The sequence below is a fragment of the Dromaius novaehollandiae genome, chromosome 19 (genome assembly GCF_036370855.1).
Source record: "Dromaius novaehollandiae isolate bDroNov1 chromosome 19, bDroNov1.hap1, whole genome shotgun sequence".
NCBI lineage: Eukaryota > Metazoa > Chordata > Aves > Casuariiformes > Dromaiidae > Dromaius > Dromaius novaehollandiae.
This window is the reverse complement of record NC_088116.1, coordinates 8,158,218-8,180,339: the sequence shown is the minus strand read 5'-3', so window position 1 is coordinate 8,180,339 and position 22,122 is coordinate 8,158,218. Positions and strand designations below refer to the sequence as shown.

Genomic DNA, 22,122 nt, shown 5'->3' with positions numbered 1-22,122 from the left:
GATCTCTAAAGGAGTTATCTGAAGTGGGTGAGAATATAGTTGTGTCCCTAAGGCACAGTGCAGCTCTAAAGGCAGTATGACAGAACTGAGTATGGGCCAAGAAAGGTTAAAACCTGCTCCAGGGCTTGGGTTGAGTCAATGCCAAGGGATGTTTTACTCAGATCAGTTTAATGATCCTAAATTTCTTTCTTGGTTTCACTGAAGTATTTTAAAATGGACTGTTTGCTTTTTGCATTTGGTTACAATATAGCTAATGAATACCACAGCTAGTTTTTGACTCTTAGGCCTAAGAGCTACCGTTGCCTGTGAGAGTCTTCAAAGAAACAAACAACCTTTCCTTTCACCTTCCTATTTGTTAAATTTCTATTTGATTGACCTTATGTCTGTACACACCTGGTTCCTTACACATACTTCAGAAATAAATCAAGTTGTAAAAATTCTATACTTTATTTTTCAAATATCCTAACAAAATGCACTTCCAGCTTCCTTTGTGATCATACTGGTCTTCCTTGAAATGAAAGAGCTATTCCTAGCAGTTCTTTACCCAGTTCCTCGTGCCTTCCTCCAGCGCTGAACTCTGCAGACAGCTCCCTGAACGTGACACAGATTCGGCGATGCTCTATATGCTTGCGGTAAATCGCGTGTTTCCACTTGTATCGTGCGTCACCATACAGTACCACCAGGGACCTTCTGGGTAAGTGAATGGCAACAGTCACTTCTTTACTTGGAACAAGCCTTGGAGATGAAGTGCAGCTAATTCTCTGTTTGCCTGAATTTTTGCATGCTGACGTCTGTGCAAGAGATCCAGAGGGACTTAATTCCTTTTCTTTACTGAAAGAGGGAAATAATTGGATGCTGTCCTCAGAATCGCAAGACATGGACAGCACGGTTTTTGAGAGCAAGTTTAAGCTAACTAAACGCTCTCCCCAAAGCCACCAGTCATCAAAATGTGGGTCGATGGCAGAACCTCTTTCTGGAATGTAGTCCAGATTACATTGTTCAACAGGTAAGAAACCGTCTAGCACAGAGTAGTCTTTCATTTGTGTCACAATCTTTTTACTAAAACTTGGCAAACCGATAAAGCTACCAGCTTTCAGCCTCTGCTTCTTAAAGTTCACTTTGGGTCCATAGTCCTGTTGGAAAAGAAAAGGGGAAAAGATAGTGTTAAGGAAAAATCTTAAGGACAAGTCTTTCTGGAGAGGTGGTGACCTCTACAGTGATGATGGTCAAGACTTTTTAAAAGAGAGTTCTGCTCTCATCTCTTCCAATGACGTGGTCACCAGTTTACAAAATCACTCAGTCAAGTTGCATTAATCTCTTTGGTTTAGACTTCTCATCTGTAAAGCAAGAAAAACACTTATCTCACTCTGATATTGTATGATTTCTAATGCCTGCACATGCACCAGCAGATGCTATTCATTGTAATTAACATAAAGACACTTTTGCAAGAAGTTGATTTTAATTACAATTCTTGCAATTGATTCCAGGAAAGGTTTTCAAAAGAAAGCATTTAGTGAAACATGTAAATGTTTGAGGTCTTAACTGTAGAGACAGCTCTCCTTTTCCAGAGGACAAATGCACTTCTAAAGTCAAACCTGTTTCTTTCGGCCAGACTGTGAGGGTTTCCAGTCATCTTGATCCATCAGTTCAACTATCTCAGATTCCTCATCTTCACTAATGAACTCCTCTGTCAAAAACACCCCTGGAAATGGAAAGGCCCAGCCAGCAAACTCTGAGTGCTCATTTCCAGCAGCTAGGCCTGTTGCTGGACAGTAAGTGAAATTATCTTCTCCCTGTGGAAATAACAGTGGAGATAAAAAAGGGGTAGGGGGAGGAACTTGCCAAGATAAGGTATTTCTATGATTTATTTATTCCTGCAACCTTGATGTGGCAGCATGTTAACTGTAGGCACAAGACTTCCAGCCACGAGCAATATTACAGCTTCCTTTTGGGAACAACTCTTCCCTCCTTTTTTTACAGCTTGGGCACCCCTATGCTTGCAGCTAATTTTCTTTCCTAGTAATATCTTTATGCTGCAAAGACTGGGAAGGACAGATGATCCTTGGTGCCAAATGCTAAGATTAATGGTTGCTATTTCTCAGGCCCAGCGGGGAGAGACGGCTCCTCATACCACTAAATGTTGAATGAGGAAGTTGATTAAAAAAATCACCAAGGCCAAAAAGTTAAGCTGTAGAGAACCGGTCTTTTCTTAACACATGGATGTCAAGGACGATTTTATTTTTTTAATTTTTTTTTTTTTTTGCCCTTCGAGGCTGCTGCCATAATTCAGACGAAGCCAGAGGGTGGATTCTCCTCAAAAACGCCCGCTGTGGAGGTAAAACAGCCTGGAGTGCAGGCAGCGGCCCGGCCTCGTGCCCCCGGCGCCGCTCTGTCCCTGCCTGGGGCGCCCCGGGCCCGAGGCGGCGCTTGGCCGCGGTGCCCGGGACTGGGGCTCCGGTGCTGCCGCCCGGGGCCGCCGCGGGATCCCCCTCGACCGCCGTGGCACCGCCCCCGGCCCCGCCGCCCCCCAGGGCAACATGGCGGGCGCCCCCTCGCCACGCGCCCGCCCAGCCCCGCCCCCCGGCGCCGCTGGCCCCGCCCCGCCGCCCCCTCCCCGGTACCTGCGGGGGCGGAGCGGCCTGCGCGGGCCCCTCGCAGAGCAGGCAGGAGCGGATCCCCTTGCAGCCGCAGCCCGGCCCTTCGCCGCCGCCGGCCGCCGCCTCCATCCCCACCGGCTGCGCCGAGGACACTGCTTCCCCCCCCCCTCCCCTCCCGCCCCTTCTCCTCCCTCCTTCCCCCTCCTCGCGCAGCCCCGCCGCGGCCCGGCCCGCTTCCAGGTGAGGGAGCCGGCGGGAGGCGGGCGGCGCGCGCGGGGGAGGCCGAGGCGGCGGCGGGGCGGGCGGGCTGCGTGCAGGCCGCGCGGCCGGCGGGGTGGGCTGAGGTGCGGACTCGCTTTCCCAGCAGGCCGCGCGGCGGCGAGCCGCGATGCAGGGCCCGGGCGCGCCGCGGGGGCTCCTGGGAGCCGTAGTCCCGCGCCCTCCCCCGCGGGGCGCCTCACCGCCGCGGCGGGGTCCCGCCTCACCGCGGGGGCGGCGGGGAGCGGCCGGGGCACCGCCAGGCGCGGCGCCCCCGGCCCGGCAGGGCCCGACACAGGAGCCGCCCCGGCGGGCCCGGGCGCCGCGGGCGCGCTCTCTGCGGCCGCTGAGGCGCCGCCGGGCGATCCGGCCCTCGCAGCCGTCCCCGGGCTGGAGCCGCCGCGCGGGGCGGAACCGGCCGCCCCAGGGGGCCGGGCGAGGCGGCTGCGGCCCGTCGCACACCTGCCTTCGGCCTCAGCGGCGGTGACGCCCTGCGCCGGCGGGTGCGGCGGGTTCGCGGCCACCCCGGCGTGCGGGAGCTCGGGGCGCCCGTTGCCCTCCGCCGGGCCCTGCGGTTGCCCCGGCGCCGGTGCCGCCTGCGGGGAGGCGGCAGGACGGGGCAGGAGCGCGCAGCCGCCGCGGTTGGTGCCGGTCCCCGCGGAGCTGCCTCGCGTTGCTCGCGAAGCCCCGCTGCGGTGTAACCCGACTCGCCCAGCGCGGCCCGCGGCTCTGTCGCGATGTGGCCACGTCCCGTCGTAGCGTTGCCCGTAACCTGCCCGGCGTTAGGGGCCTTATCGGTTTGCCCGGGGCGTCCGTGTGGCCCAGAGGAGGGTGACAACGCCACCCACAACCGTTTCTGTCAAGTTTTTCCTGCAGATACTCGGCTGCGGTGAGGCTGATCAGGTCAACAGGGAAGCGCCGGGGGTTGACCTCAGTGTCAGCTCTGTCGCTTGCAGGATCACGTAGCTGCTCAAAGTGTTTCCAGGCTCAACACCCTCCATTCAGATCTAAAAGCACGGGGTGTGCCTTAAAGGAAAGATTGTCCCTGGCTGCAAAAGTTAAGGAAACAATGCCCCAGCGCTCCTCAGACACAATGGTCCAGATGTTGTAGGCGGATTGCAGCGCTAAACGCAGGACTAAGGGCTGCTTAGCTTCTTGCATGTCCTTAATGATTCAGGGGAGTGGTGATTAGGCAGCAATGAGACGAACACAAAAAGCTGGTTGTGCGCCTGGCTTGGAGCTCTTCCCTCCTGTATTTCCTTCTCTTGGCATCTTTGTTGGAAAGAGTGGCAAGATGTGATCCAGTGGTTTGTGCAGCTATGCTGGCTCTGTCGGCGTTACTGTAAATGTCACAGCGAGTCTGTGCACACATGCACCGTCCTGTCCACAGCGATGCCTGAAAACATCTGCTGTTAATTCCCTGAACATACAGAATGTTGTTAGTTTTTTCTTTCCTTGGAGCGGAAATGATGTTACCAAGTAGTGGGTGTTTACATGTATGGTAATTAACCCAGTTTTGCAAAACTTTAGGGAGTTTAGGGGTTGTCAACCAAGAGTCTGTCCATCTGGTCAGGCTAGTCAGTGATGTGTGACACTACTTTCAGAGGAGGACATCTGCACCGGTGTATTTAATCATACAGTTGCTGTTTATTTGGAAGTATGCGGGCTTCTTGGACCAGAACCCTCTTGTTCAGGAGAGGTACAAGCTGGTACCTGAAAGACTGTCCCTAATCCGGAGTGCCTTCACCCTGCCGACAGTGTTATTGGCAGTAAGCCTTGCACTTTAGTAGGCACCAGAGGTATCATCAGTGTTTTGGAGACAGTTTGGGGCAGCTTATTGGGAGAGTATGGCCAGTTTAATAATGATCCCTGATAGCTTCATTTCAACCACGTAAAAAAGGGCTACTTCAAACACAGCAGCAAAAGCAGTAGCTACAAGCTGGTAATTTTTTTCCCTTTTGGAGTCAGTTTCAAAGGACTTCCACTCATTCCTGTTTGTTTCACCAGCAGGATTGCAAGAAGAGATCTTACAGCTGGCAGATTTGTGAATTCAGAAGAGGGGTGGAGATTAAAAATGTCAAAAATTACTACAGAGCTTCTTTTGGAAAGAGCGGTTCCAAGATCTACTAGGCTGCGAAAGATCGAGACGCTGAAGTAAGTGCAAACAGGCCCATGGAAAATTCCAGCTGCATTCAACATGGGCAATCCTTTTTGTCTTTGTTTTCTTAAGTACTTCTGCTGAAGTAAGAGAGGCCATTAAAAAACACGGAATAGGAGATGGCATGCTCAATGCAGGACTGGTGAGCGTTGCTTGAACTAGCAGCAGTTACCACCTCTCTTCACCATATATATTCTGTATATGCCACCTTCTTTCTATAAAACTGCTTAAGGCTAGAATCTGGTTTCCTCATCCTGAGAGGTACTTTACTGGCCCCACTTCACCTCTGTCTTTGATAGCAGTTGCTTAATGTGAATAGGAAAATCACTGCTGGTGTGGATTTTAGAGGGTTTTATAAATGTTTTTGGCATTATTTTCCCTCCTTTCTCCTTCCTTCAGTTTCCATCTGCTCTAAGTCTAATACCTAGAATATGATTATACAAGCATTGCATAGCAGGAGAATAAACTATGACACATACAGAAACCTCTAAAAACAGTTTGGTTGCCCAGATCCTTAATTGTGGTCACTGAAAATAAATATCTTTCCAAATGTTTAATACAGTGGAATTTTGTTATTCCAGAACTTGTCAATCTGAATGACTAAACTAGCTGAATTCTGGCTGGTGCCTTTGCTAATTTTGTTGCTGATGCAAGAGTTATGTTTTTCATACTTTGAAGTCATTTTTTTTTCTTTTTGTCTTATGATAAAATGCTTGTTTTTAGAGAGAAATTCAAAAGTTTAGCTGAAGAGTGCATGTTGCAGTAATCTGGGTGACAAAGTGATATCGAGGTCTTTAAACTAGTGAAGTTCTAGAGTATAGCTTTTCCCCTTCAGCTTAATACCATGATTCTGAAGGGTAATATTTCTGAAAGGTCCATTTGGGATACATTGTGTTGAGTTTCTCCCAAACTTTGTCCTATCCCAATTCTAAATGGTTCATGTTTGAAATCAAAATGACACAGTAGTCACAGTCAGCCTTGCAGCCAGCTGAATTGCAATCAACCTTTCTTATGTGCTTTGATCAACTAGTTAGGCTTCTGAATTGACCAGTGAATGAGAAATGATCTTGCTCATTATTCACAATTCATTTGCATTTAGAAGGCCTTCTTTTGCTAATCATAGTGGATAGAGATTCTGTTTATAAAGAAATTCAGGCTTACATCCTCAAGAGACCTTAACTCTCAGGCCTGGATGTTCCCTCTGGAACCCAGCTGGAGCCTGAAGGGCCCTTTGGAGCCCATTCTAGACAGATCTAAATGACCCTCATGCTTATAATACATAATTTTCAACTTCTCATGAGAGAGTATATTTTTTTCCCCTCATGAGTATTTTACATTTTCCTCTTCCAGGACAGAATGTTCCTGTTTTGGTGGCAGCATTGTGAATTTTAGGTATATTTCCATACTTACCAGTGAAAGGTTTTGCAGCCAAATTTGCTGTAAGATAAATATAAACAACACTTTTTTTTTTTGAAGTCAGTTCTTAGAAAACAGCTGCATGTTTTGGGAAGCTAGTTTGCCTTTGGCCTGAACTTACTCCTGATGCAGAAATAAAGAAATTTTGAGCCAGATCAACAAAATGATTGAACTTTCCACAAAGCTGTGTGAATGCAAATGCCAGCATAAAGTAAGGGGGAGAATAGGACTGGCCTGTTTGGAAGCAGCGTAGTCTTTGCTTATACCAGTTGTGACACTGTAGTTTACATAAATGAGGTAAATAGTGAATCTAGTGGATTCTGTGGACAGGATAGATTGATGGTCTAGTGGAAGAAGTGTTGTCTCATATTGCCACAGCTTATTTTGTTGAATTTATGTTGCAAAAGAAAAATGTATCAAAATTCCTGGAGGCATAATAGATTTTTCTAGGAACAAGAACTTTTCTTTTCTAGTGATTCACTGCTCAGAACCAGCTTTGTTATCCATAGGAAATTTATCTCAATTTCAGATTAATTGTACGTCAAGTAATTTAGTAAACTTTAATCTCTGGCTGTGTTTGTTATCCCAGACACAGCATCTTCTCCGAATATGTGTGTCTGAAGTTCAGAATGATGCAGACAAAAAAAAAAAAAAAAGGGGTGGGCTTTGGTCAGATTTACCCCGTGAGCTGTGCTAAACTGAGAAGTGCCACAAGGTGGGACCTTGTATCCAGTGAAGTTCAGCACCTGTTTTTTGAACAAACTGCAGACAGTTCACGTTCTCTTATTCTTTTCAGCCTATCCAAGCTGCAGTTGAAGACTGGAGACTTAGACCCACGGCTGTTTTCCCGTCTGAGGCACCTGCAGAAACTCGATCTCTCTGATAACTTGTTGGATAAATTTCCCAACAGTCTAACCCTGCCTGATCTGCGTGTCCTAAACTGCAACAACAACCAACTGGAAGATGTAACTGCTCTGAAACAGTTCCCCCTGCTTGAGGAGCTAACCTATGAGAACAATGTGTATTTGACAGTGAGTTACTTCCCATCCTTACATGCTAAGTGTTAAATAGAGCAAGAAATAAATAGCAATTATGCTTAGTTCTTATGCATTACACTTCACCACCACGTGTTAGGACATCTCAGAAACTAGTTAGTCTTTTCATTCCCCTTTTGCAGATTGTGAAATTGTGGCACAAATTGGTGACTTGCCGAAAACTGCTGAGAGATTAAAACCCACATGTCATGAATCTCCCCATTCTCCAGGCCAGGGTCTTGGGTAGCTTCTCAAGCAGAGTGCCTTACCTTCGTACTTGTATAAAACTTTAGTGGTGTGATATGCAGTAACGACTGTGTAGAAAGGTCCTCCTCTGCATGTTCATTTTTTTTTCACCTAGTGCTTCTGCCTGTCCCAGCTCTGGAAGAGCAGACTTGGTCTTCTGCTGAAGGGTTAAACTTGGAGATTATTCTAATTTAGGTTTTCCAACTTGTCTGCTCTCTGTATGGGGGCCTGAGGCTCTCAGTGTAGGCATCTGGAACTAATTTTATATGTGCTTTGGCTGGCATAAGCCACTACTGCTGTCCGCAGATGCTGTTCACTGTTGTATGCTGGCACAAGCATCTGTGTGGCTGCATGGTGAACTGGGTTGGGGAACTGGTCTGCGTTAAAACTTAACCGGCCAAAAAAACCCTGCTGGTATTCACTTACTTTACACAGGGCAGGCCTTCCTCTGTGTTAGGTGCTCAAAGTAAGAAGATGAGAACGGAATACCCCACGTTGCACTCAGGCAGGAGCAGGTCAGCCTAGTTACACCGCCACCACCTTGTGTTGGATGTTAGTACTGCATAAGTGTGAGGTAGGGTTTATGTCTGCAGAGGTAAAGATCCCAGCTTCTAGGAAAATGTTAATTTACAAGTAACAGATGATATTTGAGTTTTAAATCCTGAGAGGATTTTATGAAGTGTCCTTTCCTAAGTAAATACATTCTGGTCCTTCTTGGTTATATTTCAATAAAGAATACATATACGTAGTTAAAGCAAGTAGCATGTGTACAATTTTCATAACTCTAGTATCATCTCTTTCCAGCCCAATGATGACTATAAAGTGATGTTTCTTTTGCAAAATCTCCGGCTACTCAATGGCAAAGATATAACCAAACTGGCTAATCATGTAAGGCATGTCAATAGTCGTAAGCTCACCAGCAAGGTAAGATTTGTGATATTTTTGTCATGTGTGGATGCCTGACAAATAACTACATACAATGCATTGTTCAGCTTAATGACAGAGTTGCAGATAGGCATTGAACATGCTGATATGATCTGAGCACAGCCCACAGTATGGGCCACCTAATAAATGCCTCATTACTACTTTTTCTGCTCACCACTTGCATTTATTTTTCCTGTTCTGTGTGGCTAACTGCTGCTTTCAGTTTCAGTCAGTGTGAGGCCTGTTTCTGGGTTTCCTCAGTGCTACTGTGCTGGCTGTGTTTGTGTACCAGGGCTGCAAAGCTGGCAGGAACTGACAGCCAGAGGATTCTTGCATAGCAAAGGATTTGCCTTGAGCCCTGCACAGGAGCGGGGCTGACAAGGTGTGCATCTGGACCTCCGCTTTTCTGGGACATTCCCATAGGCATTCGTAAATGAGAGAAACCAGATGCTGACATAACAGCTGCGTACACACCTCCATCTAATTTATGTTACTGTCCTGGCCCCAGAAATGGGGAGCACAAAACCAGACTTAGGATAATCTTGCTTTCGTCAGCATACACCAGAAACAAGGATTTGCTCTTTGTTCTTTGGCTGTGCATGTTTGGAGCTCTACTTTCACTCTTTACCTACACCTTAGTTTATCTCCTGACAGATTCTCCCTGCTCACATGTTGTGATCTTGAGCACAAACATTATTCCATTATGAACAGGGTATTTTGTACAGTATTGCTCTTACCATTTATATTCTAGTTAGCTGATCTTGTTAATTCATTCCAAGTAGCAGTAGTGGAGAGATCAGATGGTGAAGAATGCGATGACTTCTTATGCTAAGCATCAGCTGTGTAGTACCTTGTACTGCAAAGGTCTTGGTGAGGGCTGCTCAGCCTCTCATCCTCCAGGCGACTGGGCGTGGGTGGCTGCTGGAGTCAGTTATGAGATGCAGCGTGTTTCTGTGTCCTGTTCAGTTTGTGCAGGTGCCTGCCCCAGATACCTTTCCCAATGTTATTGTTATGTATCTGGTTGCCCAATTCTTATTGCTGTGTCTGTATGTAAAATGTTGAATGCATATTGGGCCCAAAAACTTGCGGATGTGATATTAGCCACCAGAAACCCTCAGATGGGAAATCGTGCTGATAGGTGAGTGTCTGCATGATTGCACCCATAGTTTAAAAGCCTTTTGGAGTCAAGGTGTCTATTTCTAAATGGTGAGGGAGTGTGCACTTGCCCTGCTCATGCACACACTTGGACTAAAAGAAAACCCAAACATCTGCATTGTCCCATGCCTGTCTGGTACTCCCTTTCAGTAGGGCACAGCGCAAGACTTCTGAAGACCTCTTGCTGTGACTTCAGAGGCATGAATTCAGGCATTGCTCTGGATTTGTGTTGACAGTATCTGTTTAGCCACACTAGCTTAAGCTTGGTTCAGAGGGATTGGGTGTCTCGTTAGCTGGATTAGTGGTTTGAACAGCGACCGAATAAATGGAAGCAATGTCATTATGTAGATTATGAAGCCTCAGGGTTGGCAACTTCTTAAATGCTTTTACAAAAACTTTTGTGCTTTTCTTCTGTGGTTTTGGCCATATTTTGTTGAATAAACCCAGTCATTCTGCCTAGGTTACTGCTCACTGGGAAAAATTCTTCCGTGACCAACTTCCTGAGAAGTATACAGCTGAGCACGTGAAGTCCATCAAGAAAAAATTCCTGAAGTCAGTAGAAACGAATGTAGTATATGGACCCAGCTCACTCAGCGAATTCACCCGCTGGCGGGTAGGTCACACTTCACTCACCTTCCTGTTGCTGAAGCAAGGACTCTGCAGCCTGATTTTGAGCAGATTGATTAAAATGCTCTATGGATTTGCATTCAGGGAGTCTTACAAAGGTGTGGTATCACTTCTGATTTTCCCTGATAGTTTGTAGAGCAGTTACAGAAGCACTAGGAGTAAATGCACGCCAAGTTGCAATGACTATTACTGAACATTGGTTTTTAATTTATAAGCAATGATGATACTTAGAGTAATTAGCATGACTATAGTATCTTTAGTACTTAATTGTTTGCAAATGTCAAGTAACTAACAGCAGCCTTTAGCCTCCATGATAGAGTAGACTTCTTGGCTCATGTAACATAGACATGGTCAGCAACAGAAACCACCACTGATGCCATATGCGGAGGTGAAAAGTCCAGTCCAGCAGGCTGTTACTTTACTATCTGATGCACTGCAGAGCGGTGGTCATCTACAGGAGTCACTGTAATCACTCATTTACAGTGTAAAGTCAGGCAGATCCTCACATGCTGGTCTGCCCTGAGCCATCTGCAGCATCCAGGTGTTCTGCGTGGTTGATCAGAGGGGACATGGCACTGATACACCAATCTTTGCTGTGTTTCAGTATGATCAGTGATTTCACTGAGCTCCCTTGTCACTGTTAATGTGCATGTACTTTCCCAAGGCACAGCCTTACTCTTCACATCTGTCCCTTTCTGCGTACAGTGATAACAGGAGCTGCAGTCTGAATATGTCTGAACTCCAGCGTCTGAATCATGATCCTTTGAGACCCTTTGAGTGAGGCACATTGTATAGGGACAGCACGAGGAACCTCTCCGCTTAGCTCTGTCAGTAGGCTTTGGTCTGTCAGCTGAGGTCTCTTACATCAGTTGGGAAATTCACATAGAATAGTGGAAGCAGATACTAAAAACTCAGTGAAGTGTCCCTTGTCATTACACACCAGCGCTTGGCTGCCGTTGTTTTCTGTCTTTTTGTACATATGCATGTATTTGCTTCTAAGGTGAAAATGATTGCAGAAGAGTTTCTGGCGTCCTCATTGAGTCTGGAAGAAAATACAAATCCCAAACCAGAGGAAGAGGTCGATGAGAATGAGGAAGAAAGTACAGAAAGCCCCAGGGAAGTTGCGGAGGACATTGGTGAGGTAGGTGTTTTTTCCAGTTAAATTAAAACTTTCTTTTTATTTTGTACAAATTCAGTAGCACTTGTCAGTTTACATTTATGATTCTTTGGTAACCCTGTGGGCAGTCTTGGGCTCCAGCCTACATTCAACAGCTGGGGCTCATTTTTTATGGCCAGATTGAAGCCTCAGCAATGAGAAAGTTTGGTTGCTATCCAAGAAGAGAGAGCTTCCATTCTCATAGGAGACCGAAAAGATTTTGTGGGCATAGTCCTACTCATGCCACCCCTCCTTTGGTGAAGGATATTTTTAATGAGAGAACTGGGCTGACATGGCTAGAACATGATGGTGCTTGGTCTCTTTGAAATGGCTGCATTTTGAGCCTCTTTGGTCTGGGGGACAGATTTGCTTTTCCATATCATATGTAAATCACAAATAACTGGGGCAAGGGAATTCGGTTCCAAATCAGGCTGCCTATGTGATTTTTATTAGCTTCTGCCTCTAGGAAATCTGCAGCTCTGGTTTGCTTGTGATTTTTTGGAACTCAATCTGTAACCATGGGAGGGCACTTACATTTGAATAAAGAATATCTCTGACTTCCAAACCATCTACACATCTTTGGGAAGGTAGAGACCTTCTGCAGAAACTGACAGCATCTGTTATAGGTCACACTAACCCCCAGCAAGAGGAAAAGAAATCATTCAACACCAAGCGCTGGAAACAAGAGGTCCAAGTCCCAGGCAAACACCGAAGAGGAGGCTGCGCTTAATCCCAGGAAGTCCACTCACTTACCGGATGACCCAGCTCCTGATAAACCGAGAGCATCGAACCAGCAAGCCAAAGAGGCAACCCCTGACAAGGGAGCTGAAGGGACACATAGGAATGGAGAGCAGTTTCCCAAGGGGCAAAGCAGCAGAAGATCCAGCCAGCTGACAGCGGAACAAAAAAGCCAGGAGCAGGACAATGGGGTTGTTAGCTTGACCCCAGTAAAGAACTTCAAGGGCAAGGTACGTCCGTCAGCCCCCCGGGAACGGCTTTTGGCCCCTTGGTCTAGTGGGAGGAGCCACATTCAGATTTCAGCAGAGCTCTACGTATCTTGGAGCTCATGACTGGCCAGATATATTGTGAGTTACGGTTTTTGTTTTGTTTTTTTGTTTTAAATCTCTCTCAGAGGCATGAGGGAAGGCCCCCCCTGGAGACAGTGAACTCTGCAGGGGATGGATGGACCAGCGCTCTGAGGTGGTGCACTGAAAGCCTGTTCTTAGAAATGGGACTGGCATGACTTGCTCTCAGGTCAAACAGATGCTGCACGGGGGAAGGTGTTTCCCCCTCAGCTCAGATCAGTGGGAATCTAGAGGGTTTTCACAGTCCTCTGCAGCAGGAGATGGGGTTCACTGCTGGGGTCTGCTGGGCACATCTTCTCTAAACAGTTCCTTGCTGGTTTAGGAGTCTTGAGCATTGATGGCACCTCAGTCTCTCCTGTGCTCTGTATCCTGTCCCTTCAGAAGGGCTGAAGAACACTTCAGTTTAACTCAGATTGCTGTGTTCAGAAGAGGGGTCTGTTGAGGCAGTCACAGGCATGCCTTTCACACAAACCACTGTCGAGGGAATGAATTTTCTAAATGGAGATGGTTTATTGTAGGAGGATGTCAGTGCAGAGCCATTGCATTTTCTTCAGTGTCACAGTAAAGGCAACAGCCGTGAGGATTTTAAAACGCAGCTCTGGTCCTGTGTCTTCGAGCCGTTGCTAGACTCTGGATCCAGGAAAGGTGAGTTCTTAAAGCAGTTTGCAGGATTCCCCGAAGCCCCTGGCTCTGGAATCCCACCAGACTCCATGTGCTAGACCCGTGCTCCTGCTTTAAGCTGTAGTTTTCATTGTCAGGAAGAGACTTGCGAACATGCCTCTTTGACTTTGAAAACAGGAGGCTGGGAAAGCACCAGGCAGTGATAAGCTGCAGTCTTCATGTGTTATCCACTAACCTGGGAATTTATCACCTCTTCTTTTTTGTCTTTCAGATCCTGTTGTGAGCTCCTCTAGAACTGTGGCAACCTGTGGAGGAGAGTCTGTTTGTCTGATTGATTGTGAGACTGGGATGGTGCTGAAAAAGTACAAGGTGCCTACAGAGGTAGGTTGCAAATGGGAGCAGTAAACATTAGGTGGAAATAGCACAATACATTATAATATATGCATAGACATAAACATCATAATATATCATAAACAGTTCTGAAAGAGGGTTTCAAGTGATAGTGTGGGCAGGTCTTAAGAGGATGAAGATAGATGGTAAAGATAGATGGTAAACATTTCTCCCTTATCCTTTTAGCCTGCTTTGTTTTTGTTAGTTTAAAAGATTAGTCCACCTCTGTTTTCCTCACACAGGTGTATGCACATGTATCCAGGCTGCCAAGAATGTCTGACAGCAGTCTGTTTTGATAGTTTGTGTTCTTTTGAGGATTGTTTTGAGATTCAGTGCCCTGGCTTGAATAGTCATGTCTTTTCACATGAATAATTCTCCTGATGGTTGTCTTATCTCTGACTTAGCAGCCATCCTGCTGACTGTTCTCTTTCATGCTATTCTTGGTTTCTTTACTATCCTAGGAGTTTTTCAGTGTTGCATGGACAACTCTCACAATGGTAATCAGCGACAGTCGGAAGAAAACTCATAATATCTTGGCAGCTGCTGGAAGGAGAGGGATTGTCAAACTGATTCACGTGGCGGCTGACTTCTGCTATGGAGAGATAAAGGCTCATAAAAAGCCCATTGCTACTCTCTGCTTCAGCCCAACTCACGAAACTCGCCTCTTCAGTAAGTCTCTAGTTCAGAATCTCTTTAGTTTTGGTGACTAATACAGAAAAGGCTGGGCTTCCTTAATAGGGGGAATTGTCATCAGTGTGCAAGCAGGTATCGGTAAGTGGATACTTACAGGGACCATGCATACAAAGAGCATGGACAAGCATTACAGAGTGAGTCACGTACATCTCCTACTGCATTAATCTACACAAGGTACAAATTGTTTCAGCCACAAGGTCTGGCACTTTAGCTGAGGTGTGGCAGCGCCTGTTTCTTGCTCAATACCTCCCTGGCATGTCAGCTCTCAGGGTGGCTGTCACGCATTAGCCATAAACAAGCCCAGCAGCAGATCGGTTCCGCAGGGATGGGTAAAAAGAATGATAGGCAGAGCTGCCCGGCAGCGAGTGGTCAGCTGGCAGGGCTCTCGTGAGGCACGGCAACGGGAGCAAGGCAGCGTATAACGGGCTGTTGGATTTCATTTTTTCCAGTGATCAAAACTGTGTGCTCAGTTGCTTTTTATAAATGAAAATCTTTGAGTCCTGTGCCTTATCAGAAGTGTTTATTCAGATCCTGAGGTAGAAGAGAGCTTTGCCACAGTAGGGCCCACAGAGATTGAGGTTTAAGGACTGCTGGGAAATGAACCATTGTATTACAAATTGCAGCTGCATTGTCATGCCTGTAAAGTAAGCTGTTACGGAGCCATTCTGACCACACCTTCACCCCACAGCACATTGTTTCTTTTGCCTGGAATTACCAACATCCTGGAGTAACTGCAGTGTTATGCGAACCGTTAAGAATGGATTTTTTTTTTTTTAAATGAAGACATCATAGTGGATGCTTTTCAAGAGTAAGCTCAAGAATGTAGGAAGTAGGAGCCTAGAGCCGTCAGGAGGTTGATGGCACATCCATATATAACACTCACTTGAGAAGGGTTTACAATCTTGATGGTGCCCTTGGGGTTGCACGGCAAGGTTCATTTATTTGCACAGATAAATTTATTATAACAAATTGACAGTTGTTACATGCCTGTTTGGGGACTGGACAATAACCTATTTACTCTTGAGTTTGAGGGATGCGATATGATTAGAATCCAGGTTGCTCCGAGGTTGTTTTTACTGTCAGTATAGCAGCTTGGGGAAAAAGACATGAAAAATATTTCGCTCTTTAGATCAGAGCCTAACTTCCCCATAGGAGTTGCTGTAGGTGTGAACACAGTAAGACGTGGCTATGTGGAATAAAGCGGCGTGTGCATAAGAAGTAGGGGTTGGAAATGGCAATTTAGATTTCACTAGGACAAATGAACGATCAGAGACAAATGAATGAGATCGAGTTGGCACTAGTTAATGACCTTGTGAAACCACAGCTTAGTAATGGACTCCAGGAAGAAACGTTCCTTTTGTCCGCTTCTCTAAGTGTACACAGAAAAAATAATGCAAATTACTGAATGTGCATGTCTGACAACGTCTGTGAAGTGTTGTTGAGACAGGAGCCTCTGTGACTGCTGCTGTGTTTTAATGCGCTCTCTGATGCCACAGGCTTAGCGTATTACAGCCTGTGACACAGGTAGAATTTCCAACTGGCACAAAAAGAGCCAGATGGGCAGTGGTGCCACTACCTGCTTCTCTTCTGTGCCCCACAGCTGCATCCTATGACAAGCGAATTGCACTCTGGGATATTGGGATTCCAGACTGTGACTACAATTTCAAAGCAAGGTAAAGGTTCAAAAACCGGATGTGGCCAGTCCAGGAGCCTGTAACTGTCACTTTGCAGCACCACTTAACTGTTTTTATTTTTTTTCTGTTGTTAGCCAGCTGCTGGTGCTGGAAGCCCTCTCTATTCCCTTACGGATTGCCCTGGTCCCCACCTGCCCTGATCAGTACCTGCTGGCTGGCTGTGAAGATGGCTGCTTTACCTGGAATATAAAACTGGATAAGGAGCAGAAAAGCAGGTGAGAAGCGAAAGCTGGGGACATACATTCATGTTCCATAACAAGAAGAGACAAGCAGCTAATCCTAGGAGTGACTTCACTTCAGTTCGAGGTCTGCTCAAGGAAATCAGCATGTCCTACCAAACTTAGAACATGCTTTTGCCTGCTGTAGTGGCATGGTAATACTAGCATAGTGCGAAAGGTATGCTCAAAATTAGAAGCCCTGCTTTTATTAAAACTCATTTGATGCTCCAGCCTTGCAGACTTACTTGAAGGAAGGCTGAAATAGGTATAATGTAATATCCTAAAACTAAAGGGGCTATCATCTTAAATGTGTCTTGAAGGGAGTGTTCATTTGTGGACCAAGTTCCTCTTACAGTAGCACATACCCTAGTTCTGGTATGTGAGATAATGCAGGAAACTGGCACTACACAGTACAGTGTACAGTGGCAGAGTTGCCACAGCTATGCTAGAATAGCACGTCCAATTCTAGGCACCATAAAAATATTACAAGAAAGGAGCAAGTGAAGTCATGCTGTGCTGACAGATCGTAATCCTGATGCCTACAAAAATAGATAAAGTAAAGTAAAAGAGCAATCCCTTAAGCAAATGTGGGGGAGAGGTTGTCTTGCTATATTAACTAACCCAGCTAGTGGAAAGGATAAGCAAGCTGAATTGGGCATTCATCTGCTCAGTTTGGCAAGAGAGTCGATAATACAGAGTTTCATTTCCTGGGTTATGTGTCCTTTCAGTGCAGTTATCATTAGGCTGTGCCACTAAAATCTTGGTGCCTCTTCAGGCCTTGGGTAGTATTTCACCCTTCCTCTCTTCTCTCCAGGCCTTTTGAAGCCTTATTCCAGTTTCCTGATGATGAGGGGGACATGACAACTTCTCACAGGGTTGACGGTTTGGCATTTTTGAATGACGACGTCGTAGGTGAGTATAAACACAATACTCAGATCCACAAAAAGAACTGGGCATCTAAGAGCAAGGAAGGCTGAAGCCAGTGTGCTGAGCAGAGGGGCTGCTGCATGGGGTTGTGACCGCTCCTGTAGGTTAGGAACATAAACACGGGATGGATAATCCTCTCTGCAGCCTCAGATTATGCTGCAACAAGGCATAGGAGGGTGTAAGGGTTGCTACTGCTATCACAGACAGGACAGAACACCTGAACCCAATGCTAGCCTTTGTTCTGGGGCATTAGCAGCAGCTGACATGGCATCTCTTGTCTTTCTCATCCATAGTTTCCAAGAGCTCTAAACCAGGTTGCATATACTTATGGAGCTGGAGTCGGTCTTTTGACGGAAAGGGGAAAGCGTGTCAGCGAACGGTATCTGCAGTTATTCTAGCTGAGCTCGAGTGGTCCACGACCGACATGTCTTACCTGACGCTCAGCACCTGCCCAGGTAGGCAGCACTGCTCCTCTGCGCAAGCTGAGGCTGTACCACTCGCTACAGCAATGATTGTCAAGACTTATTTTAACAGTTCTAAATGAAGCAGAATTCCTTTTCCCTCCCCTGTCACATATTGGAGGATCCTGTAGTCAAAGACAGGCCTGGATTTCATTGCCATGCTGAGGGACAGCCTCCAGTCGCCCTCCCTATGAGCGGCAGGAGTCCTGGACTCAGCACTGCACGCTCCAGTACAGCACAGCAGCAGCTACTTGGGAGCTCTGCAGCTGTATTAGCAGGGCTTGGGTTCAGGACTGTATAAATGCAGGCATACCATTTCCCACAGAAGGGGGAACAGTTCCAGCTTACAGTGTTACACTGACTGACTGTACAGTGCCAACATCGTCTTCCTTGTACGGTCTTTAAGGCATACAGAGAACATGGGTTGGTGATACAGCTTTCCTAGAACCATATTACTATATATCTAAAAGACCCGGTAAGAGTTCCACACAGAAGGCAACTGGCCTCTCAGATGAACAGAGAATGAACAAACATCATCTGATGTCCGCTTTCCAAAGCCAACTCATTGGTTTCAGCCTTGGAAAGTCTAAAAGTCAGAAGAGATTCCCCAAAACATTTATCACTAGCTTTTCTTTACTAGAATAAAATACTTACCTAACAAAATTGAGTTTCAATTCAAGGCTAATTAACTTAAGGTTTTTTTTGTGCTAGAAAGAATTTTGTTGAAATGTGACATCCTCTCCTACGATCTTACAGCGCTGTCTTGGGCTTTACTTTAAAGAGAAATGCACTCTCAGTTTCACGGTAGTTTTCCAGCTTCTTCTTTTGCTCTTACAGCAAAGGAGTATGTGTTCTGTGGTGATGAGAAGGGAAGTGTGTGGATGTACAACCTCTCAACCTACACCACAGCATGGAGTACTGCAAAGGGAAAACGCTCAGACAAGAGAATCCCTCCCACACAGGTAGGTCTCATTTTCCCCTTTGAGACTGAACTGGCCTCTCTTTCTCCCCTGTGCAGCTGCCCAGACAGGTGCCACCTGGCCTGAGTTTCTTAAGCAGCCTCACACCAGAATTGGGCTATTGTTTTCTCTAACATTCACCTTTGACTTGTTCCTTTAAAAGCAATCTTTCCAGAGTGTGACCAAGGCCATCTTTCAAAACTCAGAGAAACACAATTCTGAAAGGAACAAGGAGCTGTAAAGCAAGCCTGTTTACTCTTGCATTCTGCAGCCTGACAAGTCTTCCCAGCAAAATGGCCCTTTATAATAAAACTGCTGGTTAAAGTGACATCCTTACAAGGAGATGTCATTTCTGCACCCAGTTAACCCGTGTGCAGATACTGATTCACTGACTTGCCGAGGGGAGGGTGACCTCAAGAGCTGTTTGCGGGCAGACTTGCACAGAGAACAGGGCTGGCTGCTTTGATGTGCTTTTGCCACTCTTTTGCTTAGTCCTTCCCTGGCCTCTGGAGACAGTCCTGTCTTAGGCATGTAGTATTCCTCTGCATGATGAAGGCATTCAAAGAACAGTAACATAAAGTTACTTTCACAAAGACTCTTACTCCGGAACATGGTCTTGACCTATAATTAGATATAGGTATGATGTGATCTAGCATTCCTCAATTTTCTTTTTTTTGCAGGAGTACTGCCCAAATCAACAGTCAGTTCTTACAGGAGTGAGGGCTAGCTGCTTTTAATTTTGCCTTTCAGATGAAATCCTTCTGCATTAAACCCTAGTCCTTTTGAAAAGGAGATGAGAGACCCAGGTCTATGTAAGACTATCATAAAGGTGCATGTCCTGCCATGAGAAATGGGAGCCCGGGTTGGTAGGGATATAGCACTGCTCTGGAAGCAGGTTCCACAACAACCCAGTTGTCAAACCAGGACTTACAGTAGTTAGTATCCTCCAAGTTACAGACACAACACTGTTCCTTTTCTACACAAACGAACTGTGTTCTCTTCCTAGATTCTCAAGTGGCCAGAGCTTCGAGCAAACGGGGAGCAGCTGACTGAAGTCCTAATAAACAATGTGATAACAGACCCAACCTTCACTTACCTTGTTGCTTTAACTAGTGTGAACATAACAGCCATTTGGAAGAAGTCATAGTTACTTGTAACAGAAAGTTTCATTCCCGTGCTTTGAAATAGTGCAGTATTAGTGACTGTTACCCATGTAACCAAGAAATTTTCTAGACCAGCTATTATCATGCAAGAAAAAAAGGGAGGAGTTTGTTACAACTCATCAAGTCATTGTAAACATCCAGTTTCTTTTACTGTAAGTTTTCAAAATTTGTGCATTTGTTTTATAGAAATTACACTTAATAAAACAAAATACCAGTTCAGTTGGCAGTGCATAGACTTTTTGGAGAAAAAAAAAATGTAGGAACTAGGAGAGTTCATCTTCCCTTATCACTCAGTAACTTCTGATGTTGGAAGCACAGTCACTAGGGCTAACACAAACACCTGTCAGCAGCCTCGTACAAGTATTTGCCTTATGGTTCCCGTTAGAAAAGTAAAAGTGATTTTAAGGAATTCTCCATCAAATCAAACAAGACTTTTATCCTCTTGTCAGGTTGCCTATATGGTCCAAAAAGCCCCAAACTATTGTAGCTGCTGTCAAAAATTAAAAAACAAGTGGGACAAGTAGAAAATCTTTGCCACAAAGGAAGGTTTAAATAAAGCACTCAACTACTAGCCATATCCCTCTATATCAGAATTACAGTCCATTCCAAACATGATAATTTTATTCGATTCCTTCTTGTTTGTCTTTGATGGCAACCTGTAAAACAAAAAAATACAGACACTATGACAAAAAGTATAACCAAGATGGAAGAAGTTATTTTAAACAGATACCATCAGTCTCCCATGAACCACAAAAACAACTGTGAAACAACAGTGCTGAAGGCACAATGGAAATCTCTGCCCCCCCCCCAAATAATATTTAAAGTAAAATCAAAACATACTTATAAAAGAATTTCTGGTGCACTGTTACCTTTTAAGAGCATATCAAAGAATATTACACATATACGAAGTTAGTCAAAGCATTTTGTCTGACATAGTTTTCAGCTAGATTAAGTCTCAAAAAAAAATCTGGAGCTAAAAATTAAGATTGTACAGTAGAGCAGAATTAACCAAAGAAGGTCCAAAAAAACCTCCCCCAAAAAACAAACAAACAAACAAAAAAACCGCTGACCTATGTAGGAGTTTGGGGAGGGGGGGCGGGGGAGAGTTGAAAGAATGAGAAACTAGTTTTCACACTAGTAAGACCATGAGAAAGCCAATACTGGCCAACTAGGGAAGACAAAGCACACACATAACTCCTATAGGGTATGCCAGAGGCTATGCCCATAAGAGCAGCCAGCCTTCACCATCCCTGACAGGAGCTGTTTGTGTTATCACACATTGCGTTTGGCTTAGACAAATTCATTGCCATAAGATCACAGCAGTTCTAATGTATTAGCCCTTCTGCTCAACTTTCAAGCACGTGAACTTTAAAAAACAGATAAATTAACAAACTTACCCTGAACCTCTCCTCCAGGAGGGAGAGTTCACTGATCAAATCTGTGATGGCATTGGTGAAAGCTTCCTGGGGGCTGTAGTCAGGTGTGGTCTGAACACGGATGATGATTTTGTGTTCCAGCGGGTGCGGCACTTTGTAGCCTGCAAATAACACCTGCGGGTCTTTCAGTAACTGCCTGCAAGGGAAGCAGCAGTGAGCAATGCCGCTGCACAGACAGCTTTTCTCCGACCACCCTCTAAAACCGCCACAACCCCGACTTGGCTGCGGTAGCTCCCTTCCACACTGGGCGCCACGAGCGTCTCAGGCTGCCCTCCCCGATGTCCTACACCCCCCCGCCCCGGGGGCCGCGGCCCACTCACGATTTGATGATGTTGCCCAGCGTGTGGTCCTCCTTGTTGATGGTGAAGAGACAGGCGTTGGGCACCTTCGTGTCCTTGTTGATGGTGATCCTGTGACACACACACGCACGGACGCGTACGTGTCACCACCACCGCAGGGAGCGTGTCCCGCTCCGTTCCCCCGCCCCCGGCAAAAAGCCGCCGCCGCCGCAACGCGGAGCCGCTCGGGCCCGGGCCAAGCCGCGGGCCCCCGGGTTCCCCTTCGCCTCCCCCTCCCGGGCTTCCCTCCGCGGAGCCGCCCCCCCCGGCGTGGCCCGAGTCCCCCTCTCGCCGCCGCCGCTCACTTCTTCTCGCCCTCGAAGAGCAGGAAGGACTCGAAGGCCGGAGGCGCGTTCATCCCGCCGCCGCCGTTCGCCCCGCTGTTGCCACGGCGCCCAGCGCGTCACTTCCGCCCGCCGCCGGCTCCCGCTTCCGGCGGCCCCGCCTCCTGGTGGGCGGCGCCGCCAGCGCCTCCCGCGGCCCGGAGGGCTCCGCGCAGCCCCGGCGACGACGGCGGCAGCACCAAGGGTGACGTCAGCACCGGGGCCGGGGTGCCACCGGCGATG

The 22,122-nt window shown here is 46.6% G+C and overlaps 3 protein-coding genes across 4 annotated transcripts; 1 reads left to right on the top strand and 2 right to left on the bottom strand.

The window, feature by feature from the left end:
* Window positions 1–423: 423 nt before the first annotated feature.
* On the bottom strand, window positions 424–2,754 carry ALKBH4 (alkB homolog 4, lysine demethylase). The gene is made up of 3 exons (XM_064523388.1): window positions 2,622–2,754; window positions 1,596–1,793; window positions 424–1,133 (listed from the first exon to the last, which is right to left on the bottom strand). Exons 1-3 carry the CDS (start codon window positions 2,724–2,726, stop codon window positions 495–497), a joined length of 942 nt encoding a protein of 313 aa, XP_064379458.1. The 5' UTR covers window positions 2,727–2,754; the 3' UTR covers window positions 424–494.
* LRWD1 (leucine rich repeats and WD repeat domain containing 1) lies at window positions 2,706–20,001 on the top strand. 2 transcript variants are annotated; one of them, XM_064523386.1, is made up of 16 exons: window positions 2,706–2,837; window positions 4,866–5,009; window positions 7,226–7,460; window positions 8,514–8,633; window positions 10,249–10,401; window positions 11,416–11,556; window positions 12,198–12,539; window positions 13,175–13,301; window positions 13,549–13,658; window positions 14,129–14,336; window positions 15,961–16,033; window positions 16,129–16,269; window positions 17,087–17,184; window positions 17,493–17,654; window positions 18,498–18,622; window positions 19,626–20,001. In XM_064523386.1, exons 2-16 carry the CDS (start codon window positions 4,930–4,932, stop codon window positions 19,764–19,766), a joined length of 2,256 nt encoding a protein of 751 aa, XP_064379456.1. In that variant the 5' UTR covers window positions 2,706–2,837; window positions 4,866–4,929; the 3' UTR covers window positions 19,767–20,001. The 2 variants fall into 2 exon arrangements, with proteins under 2 accessions (XP_064379456.1, XP_064379457.1); XM_064523387.1 differs by having other exon boundaries at window positions 2,710–2,837; window positions 4,863–5,009.
* Window positions 19,907–22,019, bottom strand: POLR2J (RNA polymerase II subunit J). Its single transcript, XM_026107216.2, has 4 exons — window positions 21,862–22,019; window positions 21,539–21,628; window positions 21,180–21,354; window positions 19,907–20,438 (listed from the first exon to the last, which is right to left on the bottom strand). Exons 1-4 carry the CDS (start codon window positions 21,912–21,914, stop codon window positions 20,403–20,405), a joined length of 354 nt encoding a protein of 117 aa, XP_025963001.1. The 5' UTR covers window positions 21,915–22,019; the 3' UTR covers window positions 19,907–20,402.
* Window positions 22,020–22,122: the final 103 nt, after the last annotated feature.